At 39.3% G+C, this 23,527-nt stretch overlaps 1 protein-coding gene across 3 annotated transcripts in view; it reads left to right on the forward strand.

The window, feature by feature from the left end:
* SNAPC3 (small nuclear RNA activating complex polypeptide 3) overlaps positions 1-23,527 on the forward strand; it is a 43,852-nt gene that overhangs the window by 17,783 nt on the left and 2,542 nt on the right. For 2 of the 3 annotated variants that reach the window (XM_060155103.1, XM_060155101.1), the window contains exons 4-8: positions 6,124-6,228; positions 8,052-8,201; positions 16,788-16,870; positions 18,087-18,251; positions 21,088-21,195. In XM_060155103.1, coding sequence (XP_060011086.1) covers positions 6,124-6,228; positions 8,052-8,201; positions 16,788-16,870; positions 18,087-18,251; positions 21,088-21,195 — 611 coding nt within the window. The remainder of the gene's footprint in view (positions 1-6,123; positions 6,229-8,051; positions 8,202-16,787; positions 16,871-18,086; positions 18,252-21,087; positions 21,196-23,527) is intronic. The other variant, XM_060155102.1, reaches the window with a different exon arrangement.

Consider the following 23,527-nt stretch of genomic DNA (forward strand, 5'->3'; position numbering starts at 1 on the left):
TTAAAGTCTATTTTGTGTGATATGAGAATTACTACTCCACCTTTCTTTTGGTTTCCATTTGCATGGAATATCTTTTTCCATCCCCTCACTTTGAGTCTGTATGTGTCTCTAGGTCTGAAGTGGGTCTCTTGAGGACAGCATATATATGGGTCTTGTTTTTGTATCCATTCAGCCAGTTTGTGTCTTTTGGTGGGAGCATTTAATGCATTTACATTTAAGGTAATTATCGATATGTATGTTCCTATTCCCATTTTCTTAATTGTTTTGGGTTTGTTTTTGTAGGTCGTTTCCTTCTCTTGTGTTTCTGCCTAGAGAAGTTCCTTTAGCATTTGTTGTAAAGCTGGTTTGGTGGTGCTGAACTCTCTCAGCTTTTGCCTGTCTGTAAAGGTTTTAATTTCTCCATCAAATCTGAATGAGATCCTTGCTGGGTAGAGTAATCTTGGTTGTAGGTTTTTCTCCTTCATCACTTTAAATATGTCCTGCCACTCCCTTCTGACTTGCAGAGTTTCTGCTGAAAGATCAGCTGTTAACCTTATGGGGATTCCCTTGTATGTTATTTGTTGCTTTTCCCTTGCTGCTTTTAATATGTTTTCTTTGTATTTAATTTTTGACAGTTTGATTAATATGTTTCTTGGAATGTTTCTCCTTGGATTTATCCTGTATGGGACTCTCTGTGCTTCCTGGACTTGATTAACTATTTCCTCTCCCATATTAGGGAAGTTTTCAACTCTAATCTCTTCAAATATTTTCTTAGTCCCTTTCTTCTTCTCTTCTTCTTTTGGAACCCCTATAATTCGAATGTTGGTGCGTTTAATGTTGTCCCAGAGGTCTCTTGAGACTGTCCTCAGTTCTTTTCATTCTTTTTTCTTTATTCTGCTGTGCAGTAGTTAGTTCCACTATTTTATCTTCCAGGTCACTTATCTGTTCTTCTGCCTCAGTTATTCTGCTATTGATCCCATCTAGAGTATTTTTCATTTCATTTATTGTGTTGTTCATCGTTGCTTGTTTCATCTTTAGTTCTTCTAGGTCCTTGTTAAATGTTTCTTGCATTTTGTCTATTCTGTTTCCAAGATTTTGGATCATCTTTATTATCATTATTCTGAATTCTTTTTCAGGTATACTGCCTATTTCCTCTTCATTTGTTAGGTCTGGTGGGTTTTTATCTTGCTCCTTCATCTGCTGTGTGTTTTTCTCTCTTCTCATTTTGCTTATCTTACTGTGTTTGGGGTCTCCATTTTGCAGCCTGCAGGTTCGTAGTTCCCGTTGTGTAGGCTTCCTGGTTGAGGGGACTAGTGCATGTGTTCTGGTGGATGAGGCTGGATCTTGTCTCTCTGGTGGGCAGGTCCACGTCCGGTGGTGTGTTTTGGGGTGTCTGTGGACTTATTATGATTTTAGGCAGCCTCTCTGCTAATTGGTGGGGTTGTGTTCGTTAGGGTGTCCAGCACTGTAGCTTGCTGGTCGTTGAGTGAAGCTGGGTGCTGGTGTTGAGATGGAGATCTCTGGGAGATTTTCGCCGTTTGATATTACGTGGAGCTGGGAGGTCTCTTGTGGACCAGTGTCCTGAAGTTGGCTCTCTCACCTCAGAGGCACAGCACTGACTCCTGGCTGCAGCACCAAGAGCCTTTCATCCACACGGCTCAGAATAAAAGGGAGAAAAAGAAAGGAAGGAAGAAAGAAGGGAGGGCGGGAGGGAGGGAAAGAGGGAGGGAGGGAGGGAGGAAGGAAGGAAAGAAGAAAGAAAGAAAGAAGATAAAATAAAATAGTTATTAAAATAAAAAATAATTATTAAGAAAAAAATTTTTTTTAAGGAAATAGAAACGGACAGATAGAATCCTAGGACAATGGTGGAAGCAAAGCTATACAGACAAAATCTCACACAGAAGCATACACATACACACTCACAAAAAGAGGAAAAGGGGAAAAAAATCATAAATCTTGCTCTCAAAGTCCACCTCCTCAATTTGGGATGATTCGTTGTCTATTCATGTATCCCACAGATGCAGGTTACATCAAGTTGATTGTGGAGCTTTAATCCGCTGCCTCTGAGGCTGCTGGGAGGGATTTCCCTTTCTCTTCTTTGTTCGCACAGCTCCCGGGGTTCAGCTTTGGATTTGGCTCCGCCTCTGCATGTGGGTCGCCGGAGCGCATCTGTTCTTCGCTCAGACAGGATGGGGTTAAAGGAGCCGCTGATTCACTGGCTCCAGCACACTCAGGCCGGGGGGGAAGGAGGTGTACGGATGTGGGCCGAGCCTGCGGCAGCAGAGGCCAAAAGGACGTCGCACCAGCCTGAGGCGCGCCGTGCGTTCTCCTGGGGAAGTTGTGCCTGGATCCCGGGACCCTGGCCGTGGCGGGCTGCACAGGCTCCTAGGAGGGGAGGTGTGGAGAGTGACCTGCGTTCGCACACAGGCTTCTTGGTGGCAGCAGCAGCAGCCTTAGCGTCTCATGTCTGTCTCTGGGGTCCGCACTTTTAGCTGCGGCTCGCGCCCGTCTCTGGAGCTCCTTTAAGCAGCGCTCTTAATCCCCTCTCCTCGTGCACCAGGAAACAAAGAGGGAAGAAAAAGTCACTTGCCTCTTTGGCAGGTCCAGACTTTTCCCTGGGCTCCCTGCTAGCTAGCCGTGGTGCAGTAACCCCCTGCAGGCTGTGTTCACGCTGCCAACCCCAGTCCTCTCCCTGTGCTCCAACCAAAGCCCGAGCCTCAGCTCCCAGCCCTGGCCGCCCTGGTGGGTGAGCAGACAGGCCTCTCGGGCCGGTGAGTGCCAGTCGGCACCGATCCTCTGTGCGGGAATCTCTCCCCTTTGCCCTCCGTACCCCTGTTGCTGTGCTCTCCTCTGTGGCTCCGAAGCTTCCTCCTCCGCCACCCACAGTCTCTGCCGTGAAGGGGCTTCCTAGTGTGTGGAAACCTTTCCTCCTTCACAGCTCCCTCCCACTGGAGCAGGTCCCGTCCCTATCCTTTTGTCTGTGTTCTTTTTTCTTTTGCCCTACCCAGGTACATGGGGACTTTCTTGCCTTTTGGGAGGTCTGAGGTCTTCTGCCTGCGTCCAGTAGGTGTTCTGTAGGAGTTGTTCCATGTGTAGATGTATTTCTGGTGTATCTGTGGGGAGGAAGGTGATCTCTGCGTCTTAACTCTTCCGCCATCTTCCCTGATCTCTTCTGCCTTTTTAATAGGAGAGTTTAGTCCATTTACATTTAGAGTAGTTACTGATGACGATTTACCTCTGCTATTTAGCTATTTGTATGTCATATATGGTTTTTGTTCTTCAGTTCTTCCATTACTTCCATTCAGTTTGTATTTAACTGAATTTTTGTGGTGTGTCCTTTTGATTCCGTTCTGTTTTCTTTTGTATGTGGTCTTATTTTCTTAGTGGTTACCTTGCAGATTAAAATAAATATCTTAAATATAGAACAACCTAGTTTTAGTAATACCAACTTTTTCAGTAGTGTGTGTGTGTATATATATATATATATATATATATATACACACACACACATATTGTTCTATATTTCTCCATTTCTTCCCTTTATATTGTGATTGTCACAGATAACATCTTTATATATTTTGTGTCTGTTAACATAATTTATAAATATTGTTTTAGGCATTTGCTTTTGAAATCACATAGGGAAAAAAACAAGTTACAAACCAAAAGTACAGTAATTCTGACTTTTATATTTACTTATGTTTTTACCTTTACCGGTATTCCTTATTTCTTATAGTTTCAAGTTACTGTCTAGTGTCTTTATCTCAGGCTGAAGAATTCTCTTTAACATTTCTTATAGGGCAGGTCTACTGGTAATGAACTCCCTTAGCTTTTGTTTATCTGAAAATGGCTTAGTTTCTTCTTTGTTCCTGAAGGCTAGTTTTGCAGGGTGTAGAATTCTTGGTTGACTGTTTTGTTTTTTTTTCACAACTTTAAATATATCATTGCACTGCCTTATTATCTACATGGTTACTGGTGAGAGACCATCTTTTTTAAAACAATGTTTGTTTGTTTGTTTATTATTTTTGGCTGTGCCGGGTCTTAGTTGCGACATGCGGAAACTTAGTTGCGACATGTGGACTCTTAGTTGCGACATGCGGATCCTTAGTTGCGGCATGTGGACTTCTTAGTTGTGGCATGTGGACTTTTTAGTTGTGGCATCCCTGTGGGATCTAGTTCCCTGACCAGGGATCCAACCCAGGCCCCCTGCATTGGGAGCATGGAGTCTTACCCACTGGACCACTGGGGAAGTCCCGAGAAATCATGTTTAATCTTATTGAGGAACCTGATTTCCTTTAGTTCTTTTGTTTATGGTTTCCTTTAGCTAATTGAGTGCATTTAAGACAGCTGATTTAACATCTTAGACTAGTAATTTCAGTGTTTGGGCTTCCTCAATGGTAGTTTCTGTCAAATTCTTTTTTTTCTTGTGAATGGGCAATATTTTCCTGTTTCTTTGTGTATCTTATAAGTTTTTGTTGAGAACTAGACATTCTGAGAGCTGGACCTGTTTGTGACATTTCCAAACTATTTTTCCAATGTGTAGTCCTTGTGTACAGGCATACTGTACTTTATTGCACTTTACTTGATTATACTTCACAGATATTGCATTGTTTTACAAAATGAACGTTTGTGGTAACCCTCCATTGAGCAAGTCTGTTGGCACCATTTTTCCAACAGCATTTGCTCACTTGATGTCTCTCTCACATTTTGGTAATTCCCACAATATTTCAGACTTTTTCATTATTATATTTATTTTGGTGATCTGTGATCAGTGAACATTGACATTATTACTACAACTTGTTGAGGCTCAGAAGATAGCATTTTTTAGCAAAAAGTTTTTTAAATTACGGTCTGTACATTGTTTTGAGGGGGCATAATAATGCTATTGAACACTTAATAGAGTACAGTGTAGTGTAAATATAACTTACGTGCATTGGGAAACCAAAAAATTCATATGATTCACTTTATTGCAGTATTTGTTACTGCGGTGGTCTGGAGGTGACCCTGTGATATCTCCAAGGTGTGCCCGTGTGGTCACTGACGTTTCTGATTAATTATCACTTTGGTCAGTCAGTGACCTGACCAAGATTTCCTTAAATGTCTGACTTCACAAAGGGTCCTGTGTCTTTAAATTTTCCAGTAGATGCTGCTGGGGGAAGCCACTGCTGGTAAAACTGAAGGCAAGTATCTGTACCAGGCCCTCAGGGCATTGCCAGACCAACCAAAACACACTACTCCCAGCTTTGGGAGAACAAGATCCCACTGCTCGTCCTGGTATCGGCCACCTTTTCCAAGACCACAGGCTTCTGTGTCCACGTCTGCAACAGGGCTAAATGATGGTAGTTTTTAGCCCATTGTAGTTAGTTTACACCCTCTGCTTACCTAGGAAAGATCAGCAGCTTGCTCCTTCATCAGGCACTCACCTGGTTGATACAAGTGTCTGATGAGGTTCCAGAGTGCCAAAATAGTTGATTCCAGTCTCTTTCCATCTTAATGGTTGCTTTGCTGGAGGGACTGATCCCCTAGAGCTTCCTGCTGTGCCATTTTGCACAATGTCACTACCACCTGTTTTTAAAACATCTTTTGCACCTTTACTTCTTAACCAGTCCTCCCTGCTGGCCTCTATTTTATAGTTATTAAGCACATATAAAAGAGAGTGTGATGTATTGATGGATTAAAGATGTGACAGTGTAGTAAAAAATGGGTTTTAGAGTCAAACAGATTTGTTTTTGCATTCTAACTCTGATTTACCTTGGGTAGATTGGTGAACCTAAGCTTCATCCATCAAGTAGCTTTCATGATAATATGAGAGGAGGCATGTAAAAGTGTTAGTAACTGCCAGTATTATACCAACATTAGGTGATACTCCTGTCTTATCATCAGTTGCTAAGCACTTAGTGCCAAATGTCTTATTAGATGCTTTATTATACATTTCCAGCATCCATTCTGTAAAATAAGTATTTTCTGTTTTTTATAGATGATGAAACTAAAGCTTACAGAGGTTTTTAACAATTTTCTTGAAGTGGAATTAGGAGTCAAACCCAGGGCTGACTCAAGCCCTTGCTTATAACCCTTATTCTACATTGCCTCTGATCTGGGTCACAGTGTCTGATTTTAATGTCTTATTAACTTATTTTCCTTCTTTAGGAGTCACATGCCATAGGAAAAAAGCCTGAAAATCCAGCAGACATGATTGAAGAAGGAGAGCTTATCCTATCTGTGAATATCTTGTACCCTGTTATATTTCATAAGGTCAGTAGTAAAACCTTTTGGATTCACAGATAATGTGAGTGACTTTGACTTTTGTCAAAGAATTTAATTATTTGAAGTTTAATTATGTGAACCTTATTTGAACCAAAATAAATGCAAGCATATGCTGTCTCATATGACATTCTGTCTATATTCTTGGGTTCTTGTTTATATAAGGAATATGGTAAATTAGGTCAGATTTCAAATTATCTCTTGAGCAATAGGATTACAGTTACACTGTTGGAATGTATACCTGATTTCTGTATTAGTAGCAACTGGAAGGGTATGTAAATCCACAGTGATTCTGAAAATATGAATTCTTGAGGATCGGGGGTTTTTTTGTGTTTTTTTTTTGCAGAAAAACTGGTGAAGGAAGGGGGGTGGGGTTTTTTTTTCACTGATTCAAAATTTTGGGGAAGTTATTGAACTAGCTAAATTCAGCTCTCCTTAGATGAAAATGCAGAAAGTTAACAGGTCAGGGGTATCCAGGAATTCCTTAGGAGTCTCTAATAAAGAGAACTCTATCTCAGCCCAGAGTGTATATATTCTTGATTCTCCAAATACATGTATCATAAACTTTGATAAGGTTTCATTGAAATATTACTCTACATAAATTGCACTTGTGAATAGACTTTTATGAATTATCTGGGAAATAGTACTAATTACCTTGTTTGATTAAGACCTCAAATTATCAATCAAAACAAAGCAAAACAAAACCAATAAAACCAAACCTCTGCATTTATAACATGCGGGTAGTGTATAGATTGCTTGGCTTCAATGAGGTAATTTCCAGGAAAATTTAAAAGACAGTGAAGTTATGTTCCAAAGGCTCTTCATGTCAGTGTCACTTTAGTAGCATCTTGATTATAAAATTCAGCTTAAACTAAAAAAGTTTTATTGCCAAGTGTATTAGTCCTTTCTGGCTGCTATAACAAAATAGCACAGACTGGGTACCTTATAAGCAACAGAAACTTGTTTCTCACAGTTCTAGAGGCTGGAAGTCTAAGATCAGCATGCCAGCATCTGGTGAGGGTCCTCTTCTGGGTTACATACTTCTGTCTTATAAGGGCACTAATCCCATTCATGAGGGTTCCACCCTCATGACCTAATCACCCTCAAAGGCCCCACCTCCTAACACCATCACATTGGGTCTTAGGATTCCAATGTGTGAATTTTGGACAAACATGAGCAGTCAGACCACAGCACCAAGTATCTCAATTGTACTCATAGAATTTTAATTTATGGAGGTGACTGAGTGACAGCACTAGAGGCCAGTGCCATTGAAAGATTTTTATTGTTTACATTTCCTGAGGGGAAAGGGTATGCCACATCATGCAGTGCCACAGGGGGAAGCGCCAGTATCACTCAGGAGGCAAGGGAAAAGCATAGGCCACAGCCTTTATTGGGTTTCCATGGGAAAGACATGGCAGGGCAGAGTAAACAGTTTAGGGTTGACTATCTTGAATAATTCCAGTGGGCTCTGGGCTATCAGGCTGTCCCTAGTTTCTGGTACCTGGTTCTGGATTGACTTAGGACAGGGGAAATACCGACTTGGTATATGAGAGTTAGATAAAAGAGATGGTTTTAGAGTATGGGCTCTGGATCACAGGGGAGATGTAAACAACTTTGGCGATTAGTTTGGAGCTATAATTAATCGATGCTGAGTAGACAAATGCAGAATCTAAGAAAACACAGGACACCGTATTATGGGAATAACTTAAAGTAAGAAAACTAGTAACTTAATTTAGATTTGGTCATGACAGGATTTGTAGTTTAATTGCTTTGTCTCTAAGTGAACACTGATTTATTTACTGTCTGACTCGTAGCACAAAGAACACAAACCATACCAGACGATGCTGGTATTGGGCAGTCAAAAGCTCACGGAACTGAGGGATTCAATTTGCTGTGTCAGTGACCTCCAGATTGGTGGGGAATTCAGCAACACTCCTGACCAAGCCCCTGAACACATCAGCAAAGTAAGGTGATCTTTTTTTCTAACACTCATAAAACAAGTGGAAATAATAATAATAAGCTAAGGAAACAGTGATTTTAGGTGAACAGGCTCATAAACATTCTGGTAAATGCTTTCTTCTTCTATGCCATTCCATCAAGCTTATCTCTTCCCTTCTATATTTTTTAAATTTATTGATTGATTGATTGATTTTTGGCTGTGTTGGGTCTTCATTGCTACATGCAGGCTTTCTCCATTTATGGCGAGCGGGTGCCACTCTTCATTGCAGTGTGCAGGCTTCTCATTGCGGTGGCTTCTCTTTTGTTACTTCGCATGGGCTCTAGGTGGATGGACTTTAGTAGTTGTGGCACGTGGGCTCAGTAGTTGTGGCACGTGGGCTCAGTAGTTGTGGCTCGTGGGCTCTAGAGTGCAGGCTCAGTAGTTGTGCCGCATGGGCTTATTTGCTCTGTGGCATGTGGGATCTTCCTGGACCAGGGCTCGAACCTGTGTCCCCTGCATTGGTGGGCGGATTCTTAACCACTGCATCACCAGGGAAGTCCTTCTTCCCTTCTTTTTGTCATCAAGACCTTTTTAAAGATGAGGCTATATTCAGTTTTGATTTCTTCATTTCCCATTTATTTCTCAACCATTTTCTGTACACTCTTCTTTCTGAGGTCATAGGCCACCTAATTGTCTAACCAATAGGTCTCTATTCCATGTTCATACACTTTGACATCACTGTAGCATTGGAATTTGCTGTTCACTCTTCTCTTTCAAACTCTATGAGTTTGTCTGTCATAACTGCCCCCAGCAAAGCGTTGGAGTCCACCCGAGAGCATCAGTGCCCATAGAAGAACCTGTTAGTTCAAGGATGGAAGCAAACAGGGATGTAATATCTGGTGATGATCCTTGCTGGTGTTTCCCCGGGTGCTGCTCTCAAAAGGACAGAGAAAACCTGCATACTCATTGGATCAGGATGGAAAGGACCCAAGTGACAGACTGGCCACCTACAGTTTCCAGAAGGGATTGCTTACTCAATAACAGTAGGGCCTTGATCCTTCTGAATTTCATCATAGAGCAAGCTTGACCTAATTCTGTTACCTGGTACAACTCTGGCAGAGGACCTCAGATTTACTGGCATACTTGAGACGGGCAGCATGTTTGGAACAACTAGAATAGAGATAAGAGTTTGGACAAGAACCATCACAATCTCTTCTTTTGGCTCATTCCTTTATCACCAGCCATATAGGTGTTATTATAACTTAGGTTTCATCTTAATTCTTTTTTTTAAAAAAATAAATGCAGGATCAGCCTTTTTTTTTTTTTTCAGGATCAGCCTTTTTTTATATATAAATTTCATTTATTTATTTTGGCTGCACTGGGTCTTCGTTGCTGCACACGTGCTTTCTCTAGTTGCAGTGAGCAGGGGCTACTCTTTGTTGTGGTGCATGGGCGTCTCGTTGTGGTGGCTTCTTTTGTTGCGGAGCACAGGCGCTAGGCACACAGACTTCAGTAGTTGTGGCTCGCAGGCTGTAGAGCGCAGGCTCAGTAGTTGTGGCGCATGGGCTTAGTTGCTCCGTGGCATATGGGATCTTCCCGGACCAGGGCTCAAACCCGTGTCCCTTGCATTGGCAGGCGGATTCTTAACCACTGTGCCATCAGGGAAGCCCCATCTTAATTCTTATTCTAAATTGTTCTTCTGGGCTTTCCCCGCAGTTTTCATGGTTTTAAGTATACTCCAATCTTTGTAAATCTCTTTCTCTCTTGGTTTCCAAACCCATTATTTGTAAGCGTCACTGGGCATTCTCACTTAGCCTCAGTGCTGCCCGGCATTTTTACCACCTCTCTGTAGTCGATACACTCTGCCACTTTTCAAGGTAACTGTTTTATTCCTTCTGAAACTGCCAACATCCTTTCCTTGTGGCTTACCTTCAGCTGAAAACCTTGCTGTTAATTTCACTGAGAAAATAAGTTATCAGAAAAGAATTTTCCATTGTCTTTTACCCACATTTACCCATTTGCCCATGCATTCTGCCTTCGCACCTGTTACAATGGATGGGCTAAGCCTGCTGCTATCAAAAGCCAATCTAGGTGTCTACTGGATTCCATTCGCCATTGCATAACCAAGGACTTTGTTCTTGTATTTATCCCTTCTCTTCCCTGCATCATCAGTTTTTTCCATTCTGTTGGCTGTCCCATCAGTACACAAGTGGGCTGTAATATCTCCCATCTCCCATTCTAAACCTGTTCTTGACCCTGTATCTTCCTCTAGCTACCATCTCATCTTTTTGCTTTCTTCTCAGTAAACTGTCTCAAGAGTTAATGAGTTAAGAAGAAGAATTAGTAATATTCATTGTTTCTCTTTTTCTCCCCCCACTTTGTCTTACACTCACTTTTATTCATCACCACTCCACCAAAATCACTTTACTGATGCCACCATAGACCTAGTTCTCATCTTATTTGACCTCTCATCAGCACGTGACACAATTGAATATTCTTTCTTACTTGAAACACTTTCTTTACTTGGCTTTTAAGATGTTACAGCCACCGGGACTTCCCTGGTGGCGCACTGATTAAGAATCTGCCTGCCAATGCAGGGGACACGGGTTCGATCCCTCGTCCGGGAAGATCCCACATTCCGCGGAGCACCTAAACCCGTGTGCCACAACTACTGAAGCCTGTGCTCTAGGGCCCGTGAGCCACAACTACTGAGCCCATGTGCCACAACTACTGAAGTCCATGGACCTAGAGCCCATGCTCTGCGACAAGAGAAGCCACTGCAATGAGAAGGCTGCGCACCGCAACGAAGGGTAGCCCCCACTCACCACAACTAGAGAAAGCCTGTGTGCAGCAAGGAAGACCCAATGCAGCCAAAAATAAATTTATTTATTTCAAAAAAAAAGATGTTACACCCACCTAATTTTCTTCCTGACTTTTAATTCTTCTGTTGGATGCTTCTCATCCTTGTGACTTGTAAATGTTATTAAGCCCTTTGAATCAATCCTCAGACCTCTCCTCTGTGTATACTCCCTAGGCGATCTCATCCAGATTCCTAGCCCAGATTTTTATCTCCAGTCCCAACATCTTCTCTGAACTCCAGACTTATTTTATCCAACTGCCTCCTTGACAATTACTGAATGTCTAATAGCCGTTTCAAACTTAATTTGTTCAAAAACAGACTCTAGTTCTCCCTTCTTCCTCAAATCTGTACTTTCCCCAGTGTTCCCATCTCAGTAAATACACTCATTCTACACCTGGTGACTTAGCTAAAAACCTTGGAATCATCTTTGCTTCCTATTCATCCCACATTGAAGGCATCAGCAAGTGCTTTGGCTCTACTTTCAAATCATATTTAGGATCTGCCCATGTCTTTGCTTCTTCACAGGACCAGGCTGGTTAAATCATCATCTCTTGCCTGGACTTTTACAGTAGCCTAGTGACTGTTCCTCCTGCCCCTTTCCACACTTCTGTTTATCCTTTGTACCAGCCAGATGATACTGTAAAGTATCAGTCAGATCCCGCTGCTTTTCAGCTTGAAAGTCTATAGTGGCTTTCTCTCATATCTAGAATAAAATACAAAGTCCTTACTGTGGTCCATTATCTGGTCCTGTCTGCCTCCCAACTTCATATCCTAACACCCTCTTTGTCACTTGTTGCCTTCAAACAACCTGCCATTCTTGCTCTTTCTCATGTATGCTAAGCAGGGTCCTGCTCAGAGCCTTTGTATCTTATGTTCCCTCACCCTGGAGTGTTCTTCACCAGGTATTCAGATGGCTCACTCCCTCATTTCTTCTTCTTTTAGATGTTGTGTCGACAGAGAGGTCTTTCCCTGTATTAGTATTCTCTTCCCCTGACATGCTAAGAACACTCATCACTACCTAACATCATGTTATATATTTATCTGTCTTCCTTCCCTTGAATCATGAGGGCAGGGACTGTGTTTTGTTCAATGATGTATTCCTGTGATGATGTCTGACACAGAGGAAGTGCCCGAGTCTTTGCTGAATAAATGAACCCAGATACCTCAAGCTCAATTAGTCTGAAACTCATTATTCTACCATCTCCCTTTTTCTTCAGATGAAACTCTCCCTTTCCGTTGCTGTTTATCCTGCCATAATAGCTCCAGACTTTTTTTTTCCACTGCCGTATGCTTTCGTTTGGGCCCTCAGCATCTTCTCCTGGAACTATTACAGAGACTTCTTAACTGGTTTCCCCACCTTTAGATTGTCCCATACCTGCCACTGAAGATGTCTTTCAAAAACAAATCGAGCACCAGGAGTGAACTGTAAAGTAAGCTGTGGACTTTGGGTGATTATGATGTGTCAGTTTAGGTTCATCCTTGGTAGCAAATGTACCTGGGTGATTATGATGTGTCAGTTTATGTTCCTCCTTGGTAGCAAATGTACCACTCTGGTGAGTGGTGTTGATAATGGGCAGGTTGTGCGTGTGGGGTGGGTAGGGGGTGTATGGGAGGCCTCTGTACCTCCCTATGTTATGATAAACGTAAAACTGCTCTAAAAGAATAAGTCTGTTCTTTTTGAAAACTTTTTTTTTTTAATTGATCTTATCATTCTCCAATCTAAAAGTCTCAGTGGTTCTCTGTTGCCTGTGGTCCAAGCTCCTTAGGCTGACATATAAGGCCTTTTGTAATGGTGATTCTCAAGTTAACTTTCTATATTGTTCACCCCCTGCTTTTACACCTTATCTTTCAGCCACAATGAAATTATCTGGCTCAAGCGTACCATACTTTTTTTATGCCTCTGAGTGTTTGAACATGGGTGGGAAGCCCTTTCTCTCACTTATTATATGAGGTTCTTCTTGACTGTCCTCTGTTTGCCACTCTGGCCCCATTTCGTTTGTCCATTATAGTGCTTTATAATAATATGCTGATACCATTTGATATGTTTGTCTGCCCCACAAGGCTGGCTGTATTCCAGTCTTTTGGGTGACTGGCATGGAGACCAGCATAGTTTTTGAGTTATATTGAAAGTAGTTTTAAGATATTTGGGTTCTTCAGGTTTGCCAGCTTGGCGCTTTTGAAGGTAAACATTAAAGAGAAACAAGTGGAATCTCAAGGCTGTATGCACACCAGGAAATAGAAGATTTATCTTTTAAAGGAGAAGCAGTCTTCTGCAAAGTTTCTCCACTCTGGGGGAAAAAAGAATAACAAGGTGTAGCTATAAGTTTATAAGATCAATTTAAGAAGAAAAATCTGAATTCACCCTACTTATTCTGACCATGTCATGACCGCTCACAGCGATGAGTCAGATCTGGGAATCAGTCTTAGCTCCAGGAATCCTAGAGAGTGTTTTTAACCAGACGTGTTTAGTTTATTGTGTTTGTACATCAGTGCTCATGCCTTCAGCAGCTTTCTAAGCAGGGGACTAAATGACCCATAGTCCCATTTATCCATCTGCTGTTTTATTGTTTCTGCCTCTTCCATGTATTAAAATAATATCCTCTGATTATTTAGCACTTAGCGTGTGCCAGTTGTATAGTACACTAGTTGATAGTACAGGATCTTTGGAAAGAATTATCACCATTTTACAGGTAAGAAAAAGATGGGTCAAAGCATCGTCATGAGTTACCTGTGTTCAGTAAGCAGTGGTAGAGGCTGGATTCAGACCATTGCCAGCTTGCCTTCAAAGCCCCACGTACGTTCTTTGCCATGTTGGTACTATGCCTGGCTTTAGACATCTTTCCCTACCCTTTTATTTATTTGGTGAACAAGCACTGAGTGAAAACTTGAGCTGTGCTGTGATTAACGGCAAGATTCTAGTACATGGGCTTTGTGGAATCTTTGCCTGTTCAGGGACCTGTTTCATTTGCCTCCTTTTTCTAAGCTATGTTTTAGAAAGGTGAACTCATAGTTGTTTGACCTGTGGAAAGATTTTTTATTTCAATGATTGGCATTTGTATTTTACAGTGTTTTTTTTAAAAAAAAGTTTTGCTTTGGAAAATTTTAAACATACACATGTAAAAGAGAATAGTATAAGGAGCCCTTATGTACCCATTACAGTTCTCAGCATTTTGCCAGAATTATTTCATCTGTTTACCCCATGCCATTGTTACACCTAACAAACTGAAAATAGGTCCTTAAGTTATTATAATGTTTTTTTTGACAGGGAGATATTTGGCATGTATTTCACTGGTAATCATGGGACAAATTAGTGACTTGCAGCTCTTGTAGCTGAGGAAATGAGAATCTTATTTCCAGCCAATAAACAAGATTTGAACAAAATACTTTCTTTGATGAATTTGGTGTGTGAGAGGACTAGGAGAATTGGGCCAGTGTATTTAAATCTCTTTGAAAAGCCATGTCTAAAATAATGTTTTGCTAATGTTTGTTTTAGACTATAGTAGTTCAAGAATGAAGTACATTTTTAAAATATATGTATAAAATCAGTGTCAGTATTTTCTGCTCAGGTTTGTTTTTGTTTGTTTGTTTTTAATGGTCCTTCAGGTTTTAATGTCTGATCTATCGATCTTTTTAACATAGCTCAGATTAGTCAGTCTCTTTTTGTCAATAGTCTCTTAAGGGTCTTACTTAGAGGAACTCTGAGAAAATACTTTACACACACATTATTGTTACTTATTATAAGTAAAGCCTGGGTATAGGAAAAATGGTAACATAAATTTAAGTTGTAAAAATTTTCTTACCCAGCCTTCTCTGACACTTCTTTTCCTCCATTACTATTTTTCTCACAGCAAATCTTAGGAATGTTGCTGAGCTTCTAACGCAGCTGACTTGAATGATAGCGAGAGTACATGATTATTAGATGCTTAAAATGATATATAGATAATGACTTCGTTCAAATGATCATACTAGTTATCCATAGTTACTTTGTTTATAAATTTGAAATAGTAACAGGTAGACCTTTAGGTTACATTAGATTAATAACAGAAGTAACTTCTTATACTTCTTATAGTTTTTCCAAGTCAATTGGTTATTTCCCTCCCTTGCAACTTGGTCAGCTAAACTAGCTGACAGGGAAACTAGTTTGTTGAGGATCCCTGGTTACCATTGAAAATGAAAAGTAACTGATAGTGAGATTACTCACATCTTCTTTTCTAGCCATTTATATAATGACATAATAAAAAGATACAATGAAAAGATTGTTCTTTTGGAGTCCCCATTCTAATTAATAATTACACCAAAGGTTTTAAACTGCCTGAATCACTTAAGATGAAGTTCTATATGAACATATTTTTATATACACTAAACTTTGTTTTGTTTCCAAAATAAGGCAGTAGTGATTCTTTCAGAATCTTTATTTTGGACCCTAGCTTACCTGTTTGAAGGTTTAGAAGTATAGTAAGTGGTGTATTTTGTGTTACAGCAGCTAGGCGTGGCATTATAGTACGTTATATCCTTTTACCTCTGCAACCACATGGGAAGAACGTATTGGCTTTACTCAGATTTTACACGGGGAAACAGAGGGTCAGGAGATTCAGTTGAGTAGTCTGAGAAGAAATTGCATAGCCAGTCTTAGAAGGGTGTCTGATACCAGTGCCAGGTGTCTGTAAGTGAGGGAATGAAGAAAAATAAGAAAGAAAAATCGAAGCTTCGAAGGAGAGAAATTAGGCTATCTTAGGGTGATATTATTTTAATGCCTGAAACTTATATATCTTTTATAGTTCATAAACTGCTTTTGATTCTCACCACAATCCTATAAGGTAGCATAGCATGGCAGGTACTGTACAGGTGAGGAAACTGAGGTCTGAGGAGTAAGTGTAGGAAAAAGACATAGGTCTTCTGACTCTCACCCAGGGGTCTAATTCTAAGCAAATGGTGAAGGACGAGTCTAACAGAGTGGTTCTTAGCGCTGGTTGCACATCTGATTCTCCTGAGGGGGTTGGGAAAATATTGGTGCCTGAGCCACATCATCAGAGATTCTCACTTAATGGATCTGAGGTGAGACTTGGTCTGTGGTATTTTTATGATTCTGTTATAAGGTCAGGATTAAGAGACCACCCCTCTGATGGAAAGTCTGGTAGTCTGAAAGTTGAAACCTGAGGGTTCTATGGTACTTTGGGCAAGATTGCTTGAATAAGAATAGATATTCACATTCTGCCTGCCTAAGAGTTACTGAAAATATACAGGGGGAATTTTTATAAAAGCCCATTGAAAATACAAAAGAGGACAGAACAACATAGCTCCATGATCATTGTCATTAACACTGGGGAAACATCAAAGATGTGGCTTTGTTTAGTTTTTAGTTCTGGTATCCAAAATAACTGTCACTGCCGTGTATGCATATAATAAAATAATGTTAAAGTTTATTTCATTTCTAATTGGGTTCCTTTCATGAATCTCAATATACAAATTTAAATCAAACCTAGTGATTAAAACTACAAAAGGATAAAATTGAAAATAGCAAGGATTGTGTCTTTATTTCTTTATCCCTGGTAACCAACATAATACTTCCCACATAGGAGGTTCCTGTTAAATAATAAATTAATGAACTGAACATATTCTATGAAGTTGCATGACATTATTGTAAAACATATTAGTGTGATTTTATGACACACAAATGTGGAATTAATACTTAGAGCAATTTTATAATTGTTAATACTGTACTTTCTCTCAATACCATCTGTTCTCTTTCAGGACCTATATAAATCAGCCTTCTTTTATTTTGAAGGAACATTTTACAATGATAAAAGATACCCTGAATGCAGAGATTTGAGCAGGTATAACTTTCCAAAAATCCTAAAGTCTTTCCTGTTTCCCGTTGTCAAAATAGGGTTATCACCACAAATTCTGTTGTTGGTCTCTTAAGAATCTTTGCCAAGGAATTATTTTGTTAGATTGTTTTTTGTTTGTTTTGGGGTTAAAAAGTGTCTCTGAATTTTTAAAATATTTTCAAAGTTATCTGGTTGGCCTAGGTTATAGTAAGTTAATCAAATTTTTACCCCAAGAAGAAAATTTTCTTACCAAAGACATACATAGACCATTTCAAGATCTTTGCCAGCTATCTAGAATTATTTCTTCCTCCAGAAATTATAGTAAATCTTGTGTTGAGCCTTAGATACATCTGAAAAAAAAGATTAAATCCCACTTAAACACTTTATTAATCTCTGTTCTTCATGTTTAGGTGATAGTAAATTAATCTTTCACTATTTTTTCTGCTTGTCCAGTGTATACTGTTTGGAGTGGATATGTGTATGTAAGGTTGCTTATGTACATAACATGAAAAATCTATGTCTGACATCATGTTATCTACATAAAAGTATTACCATACTTTTATTATTGGTATCCTGGCAAATAGAGTATATATGTATATTTTTTCTGAGTGTTTATGTAAACTCTTTCATTATAGCCATCTGTATCTATATTCTAATGCAGCAGTTCTCAGACTTGGTCTCCGTACTCCTTTATACTGTAAATAATTGACTCCAAAGAGCTTTTGTTTATGTGGGTTATAGCTGTAAGTATTCACTGTATTAGAAATTGAAACTAAGAAATACTTTATTAACTAATTTAAATTTTCCAGTTACCATTAATAACAATTTTGTGAAAAATAACTTTTCCAGAACAAAATAAAATAGTGAGAAGAGTGACGTTATACATTTTCCATTCAATCTGAAGTGATAACACACATCACATAGCCTCCAGATAACTGGCGTTTATGAGAGAATAAGAATTGAAAAGAGTTTTAAGATTACCGTAAAGATAATTTTGACCTCACAAACCTCTGTGGGAGTCTCAGGACCTTACTTTGAGAACTGCTGCTCTAATGGATACAGAAAAATTCAGAGTTCCTTCCTACTTGCAACATGTATCATCCACTCTGGTTTTCATTTCAAGTTGGTAGCTGTCCAGTTAATTCGGTGAGCTGGCTTTTGTGAAATATGCAGTTGCAAACCGCTTGGAGCAGTGATACATCCTTGCCGTTTTCCTCCTCAGAACCATCATTGAGTGGTCAGAGTCCCATGATAGAGGGTATGGAAAGTTTCAGACTGCTAAGATGGAAGATTTCACCTTCAATGACTTGTGTATTAAACTGGGTTTTCCTTACTTATACTGTCACCAGGGAGACTGTGAACATATTGTTGTCATTACTGACATAAGGTAAGTGGTAGAACTCAGAACATTTTGTTATTTGTCCTGTTTTCCTTTTCTTTATTTCACAGTATAAAAGCAGGTAGTTTTGTTTGTTTGAAATAAGAGGAATAAAGGTAATCACTGCAGCTTCGTTCAGGAGCAGCAAAAATAACTGCTTGCTATGCAGTGACCAACTCTGCATCTATTTGCGTCTTCTATTGTTTGTCTTTTGGAAAATCTGTAATAATTACTTTACTGACTAACCAGTGTGAGCCATTTGTAATGGTAGAATATGCCAAAAATAAAGAAAAATAACTGAAGCTTCTCCTTTGCCCGAGGACAGTGTATGACTTCTGTGAGTCTCCATGGGCCCCTTCCTTCATTAAAAAATATTAAAAAATTATATTTTATGACAGTGCTGGTATAAAGACAAACAATACAAGCTGGATATTTATTATAAAAAAAGATACTTTACTGTTTATTAAAGGGTTAAAAATCTGTAAATAAAAGTAAGTATCTTTGTATATTGGACAGCTATTATTCAGGTAATAGTCATCCACTTTGTATATCAGATAGGCCCTTTGCTTTGCAAATCTGCAGCTATATTTCTAGGTTTCTTCTCTTTTTGCCCAAATTTGAAGGAGGTAAAAGGGAACTGGGGAAAGAGAAGAGTAATTCTAATATTTGACAAATATGAAGGCTTTAATGCTTTGATAAAGATTTAGAGGGGTCAGGAATGAAATAGTCTAAAATGAGATTTAGGGATTAGTTATAAATTTTGTATAGCTGGTACCTCTAATGAATAAGGCTATTCATTTCCTTATTTAGGAACTCTCAGTTTATGAAGGACCATTATATAGGAATAAGCCCTGCTCTATCCTTGGCTTGATTTCTTCTGAGAGACGATTCAGATTGTTTTATGGAGCAATGATATACTCATTCTGATGGTTTTAGAAAGTCCCTGCTTCCACTTTTTTGGGGTTTTAGTGACTGGTCTCTAAAAATTTACCTCCCATGCCCTCATTCTCAGGAAGCTACCAGAAGTACTTTACACAAAGAGTAAACCTTGAAAAAAGAAAACATGGAATGCAAAGCAGAATAGATAAGACATAAAAGGAACTCTCAGAATGATGGGAAAGCAAACTCCCAGAATGATGGCTGTAGAACAGACCTAGAGAACAGCTTAGTCCAGAGATTGGAGCAGGACAGGGGACAAAGGAAGCATGTCCTGAGACTGCTAGACCTCCCGTTGGTGTGTAGCCCATTAGGAAAGCATGTTTACCATTCTGTCAGCAAATACGGAACTGAATTAGTGACATGTACACTGAAACCTAAGCAAATGCCAACGAGAGAATTAGTAGCTAGAAAACAAAAGTGTTACCCAGTAAAATGAACCTGTAGTCAATTCTGTGGTTTAGGGGGATGTTTAATTCATTTGTCATAATTTAAACATTAAATATCTAGTTAACCAAAGTTTCGTAGTTCTGCAGAGGGATGTTGAGCTAAATTAAAAAGAGGCAGTTAAAAGAATGGAAAACAGTTGCCTCTAGGGAAGAATTAATGAAGCAAGAGCCAGGAGAGCTCATAAACCTCATAGATTTATATGACTTAAAATTATATGGGGGCTTCCCTGGTGGCGCAGTGGTTGAGAGTCCGCTTGCTGATGCAGGGGACGCGGGTTCGTGCCCCGATCCAGGAAGATCCCACATGCTGCGGAGCAGCTGGGCCCGTGAGCCATGGCCGCTGAGCCGGCGCATCTGGAGCCTATGCTCCGCAACAGGAGAGGCCACAGTGGTGAGAGGCCTGCGTACCGCAAAAAAAAAAAAAAAAAAAATTATATGGGTTTACTTCTTTGATAAAGTGTTCTTTAAGTTTTTATAAAATGTTCTTGCTCTTCACTCAAATGAGGGGGAGTGTGCCTCAATATAAGCATAAGATGGAAGACAGTCGGCTTTTTTCTGGTGATCTGAGTTTCCTTACATTTCTTACAGTGTAGGCATATTGCTGTAGTGTCATTCCTTAAATTCAAGGCAACTTGGAAAAACAATTTACACTTGTTAAGCATGTGCACTGTAGGACTTTCCTAAGGAGTTTTTTAATGTAACTGACTGCAAGTAATTTTTGTCTTATAGGAGGATTTAATCATTCAGTGCCATTCCATAGTTTAATAGTTGGTAAACTATTAAAAGTTTATTAATCATTTTCTGATGGTGAAGTTAATGTATTGCTACCCTTTCTTACTAAAAAAAAAATCAAATTTTATAATTATCAGGTGCCTTTAAAATACTGTTGTGCATTCCATTCATTTTTCAGATGAAGAATCTGGGGTCCAGCATGGTTAATGGATTTATCCAAACCCACTAAGCTGATTAGTGGCATAGTGAGAACTGACTCCCACTTAAAATTTCTGAATTCTGACACCTAAAACTAAAGTCCTACCAATTCACATTATAACAGAAGCCAGATTTGGATTTTAATGAGAGCTCTTTTAGCAAAAAAGGAGCCATGTTTGTAACACAAAACCACTTAATCTAGGTAAAATAGTACTGAGTACACTTGCTCAGACTGTGTACTACGTGTTGAGCAAAGCAAGGATTCTCTGAAGGAATACATTCAAGAAATGCTGCCTACCGTATTTCCCTCTTAAGAGTCGTAGTGCACATGGCCAAAAAGGGATTTGGGAAGTTTCACAGGAAAGAAAACATTGTTTAATCCCAAATGCTCTTTTGGAGAAAGTGTTTTGTGGAACACAGTAAATTGAAAAATATACCTACTGTGTTCTTAATTTTGAGGTAAGGATATATTTCATTACGGATCACAAAAATTTGCACTACAGTGTCATTTGTTTTTTCATGTACAAAAGGCTTGTGCATCATAATGACTGCCTGGATAAGACACTCTATCCCCTTCTTATCAAGAAGCATTGGCTGTGGACCAGAAAATGTTTTGTTTGTAAAATGTACACAGCTAGGTAAGTGATTCTGATTTTTCCTTGAAAAGTATTGGTTTTTAACAGTCAAGTACTTTAGATTTTTGGTACTTCAGTTTTTTTCTGTTTTGAATTGAGGATTTACACTCCGGAATATAAATAATATACAGGGTTTTAATCTAGTAGGAAAGCAGTACAAACAGTGGTACAAATCAGTTTAGTAGGTTAGAGCCATGTTTTAGACAATAAGGAATTATGTATAATGGAAGTCTAGGGATTAGGTCGAACTTTAGTTTGGTTGATAATTTATGCTGGATGATGTATGTCATCAGGGAGCCATATTCTTTCTGCCTCTTGTTAGCAGTTTACAAAGTTGGCTTCACCCACAGCTTCTCGATGATAAAAATAACACTGCATCTCATTTTTAATGAGGTCAGAATATGGTTGCATAAAATTTTGTGGTTTTGCATGTTTAGATTTTATTTAACTGTGGCTCAGAGTCAAAAGCCATTTAGACGAAAAGGGAAGAATTTAGTGTCATAAGTTTGTTTTGGGTTCCCCACCACAGTATGTTTTTTTTTTTAAAAACATCTTTATTGGAGTATAATTGCTTTACAGTGGTGTGTTAGTTTCTGCTGTATAACATACTGAATCAGCTATATGTATATATATTCCCATATCTCCTCGCTCTTGCGTCTCCCTCCCACCCTCCCTATCCCACCCCTCTAGGTGGTCACAAAGCACCGAGCTGGTCTCCCTGGTCTATGCAGCTGCTTCCCACTAGCTATCTATTTTACATTTGTTAGTGTATATATATGTCCAGGCCACTCTCTTAACTTCGTCCCAACTTACCCTTCCCCCTCCCCCTCAAGTCCATTCTCTATGTCTGCGTCTTTATTCCTGTGCTGCCCCTAGGTTCTTCAGAACCTTTTTTTTTTTTTTTTTTAGATTCCATATATATTTGTTAGCATACGGTATTTGTTTTTCTCTTTCTTAGTTCACTCTGTATGTCAGACTCTAGGTCCATCCACCTCACTACAAATAATTCAGTTTCGTTTCTTTTTATGGCTGAGTAATATTCCATGTATATATGTGCCACATCTTCTTTATCCGTTCATCTGTCGATGGACACTTAGGCTGCTTCCATGTCCTGGCTGTTGTAAATAGAGCTGCAATGAACATTGTGGTACATGATGCTTTTTGAATTATGGTTTTCTCAGGGTCTGTGCCCAGTAGTGGGATTGCTTGGTTGTATGGTAGTTCTGTTTTTAGTTTTTTAAGGAACCTCCATAGTGTTCTCCATAGTGGGTGAATCAATTTACATTCCCACCAACAGTGCAAGAGGGTTCCCTTTTCTGCACACCCCCTCCAGCATTTATTGTCTGTAAATTTTTTGGTGATGGCCATTCTGACCAATGTGAGGTGATACCTCATTGTAGTTTTGATTTGCAATTCTCTAGTGATTAGTGATGTTGAGCATCCTTTCATGTGTTTGTTGGCTATCTGTATACCTTCTTTGGAGAAATGTCTATTTAGGTCTTCTGCCTACTTTTGGATTGTTTTTTTTTTTTTTTTTTTTTTTTTTTGATATTGAGCTGCATGAGCTGCTTGTAAATTTTGGAGATTAATCCTTTGTCAGTTGCTTCATTTGCAAATATTTTCTCCCATTCTGAGGGTTGTCTTTTGGTCTTGTTTATGGTTTCCTTTGCTGTGCAAAAGCTTTGAAGTTTCATTAGGTCCCATTTGTTTAGTTTTGTTTTTATTTCCATTTCTCTAGGAGGTGGGTCAAAAAGAATCTTGCTGTGATTTATGTCATAGAATGTTCTGCCTTTGTTTTCCTCTAAGAGTTTGATAGTGTCTGGCCTTACATTTAGGTCTTTAATGCATTTTGAGTTTTATTTTTGTGTATGGTGTTAGGGAGTGTTCTAATTTCATTCTTTCACATGTAGCTGTCCAGTTTTCCCAGCACCACTTATTGAAGAGGCTGTCTTTTCTCCATTGTATGTTCTTGCCTCCTTTATCAAAAATAAGGTGACCATATGTGCATGGGTTTATCTCTGGGCTTTCTATTCTTTTCCATTGATTTATATTTCTATTTTTGTGCCAGTACCATACTGTCTTGATTACTGTAGCTTTGTAGTATAGTCTGAAGTCTGGGAGCCTGATTCCTCCAGCTCCGTTTTTCTTTCACAAGATTGCTTTGGCTACTCGGGGTCTTGTGTTTCCATGCAAATTGTTAAATATTTTGTTCTAGTTCTGTGAAAAATGCCATTGGTAGTTTGATAGGGATTGCATTGAATCTGTAGATTGCTTTGGGTAGTATAGTCATTTTCACAATGTTGATTCTTCCAGTCCAAGAACATAGTATATTGCT

Source organism: Lagenorhynchus albirostris, chromosome 7, assembly GCF_949774975.1.
Source record: "Lagenorhynchus albirostris chromosome 7, mLagAlb1.1, whole genome shotgun sequence".
NCBI lineage: Eukaryota > Metazoa > Chordata > Mammalia > Artiodactyla > Delphinidae > Lagenorhynchus > Lagenorhynchus albirostris.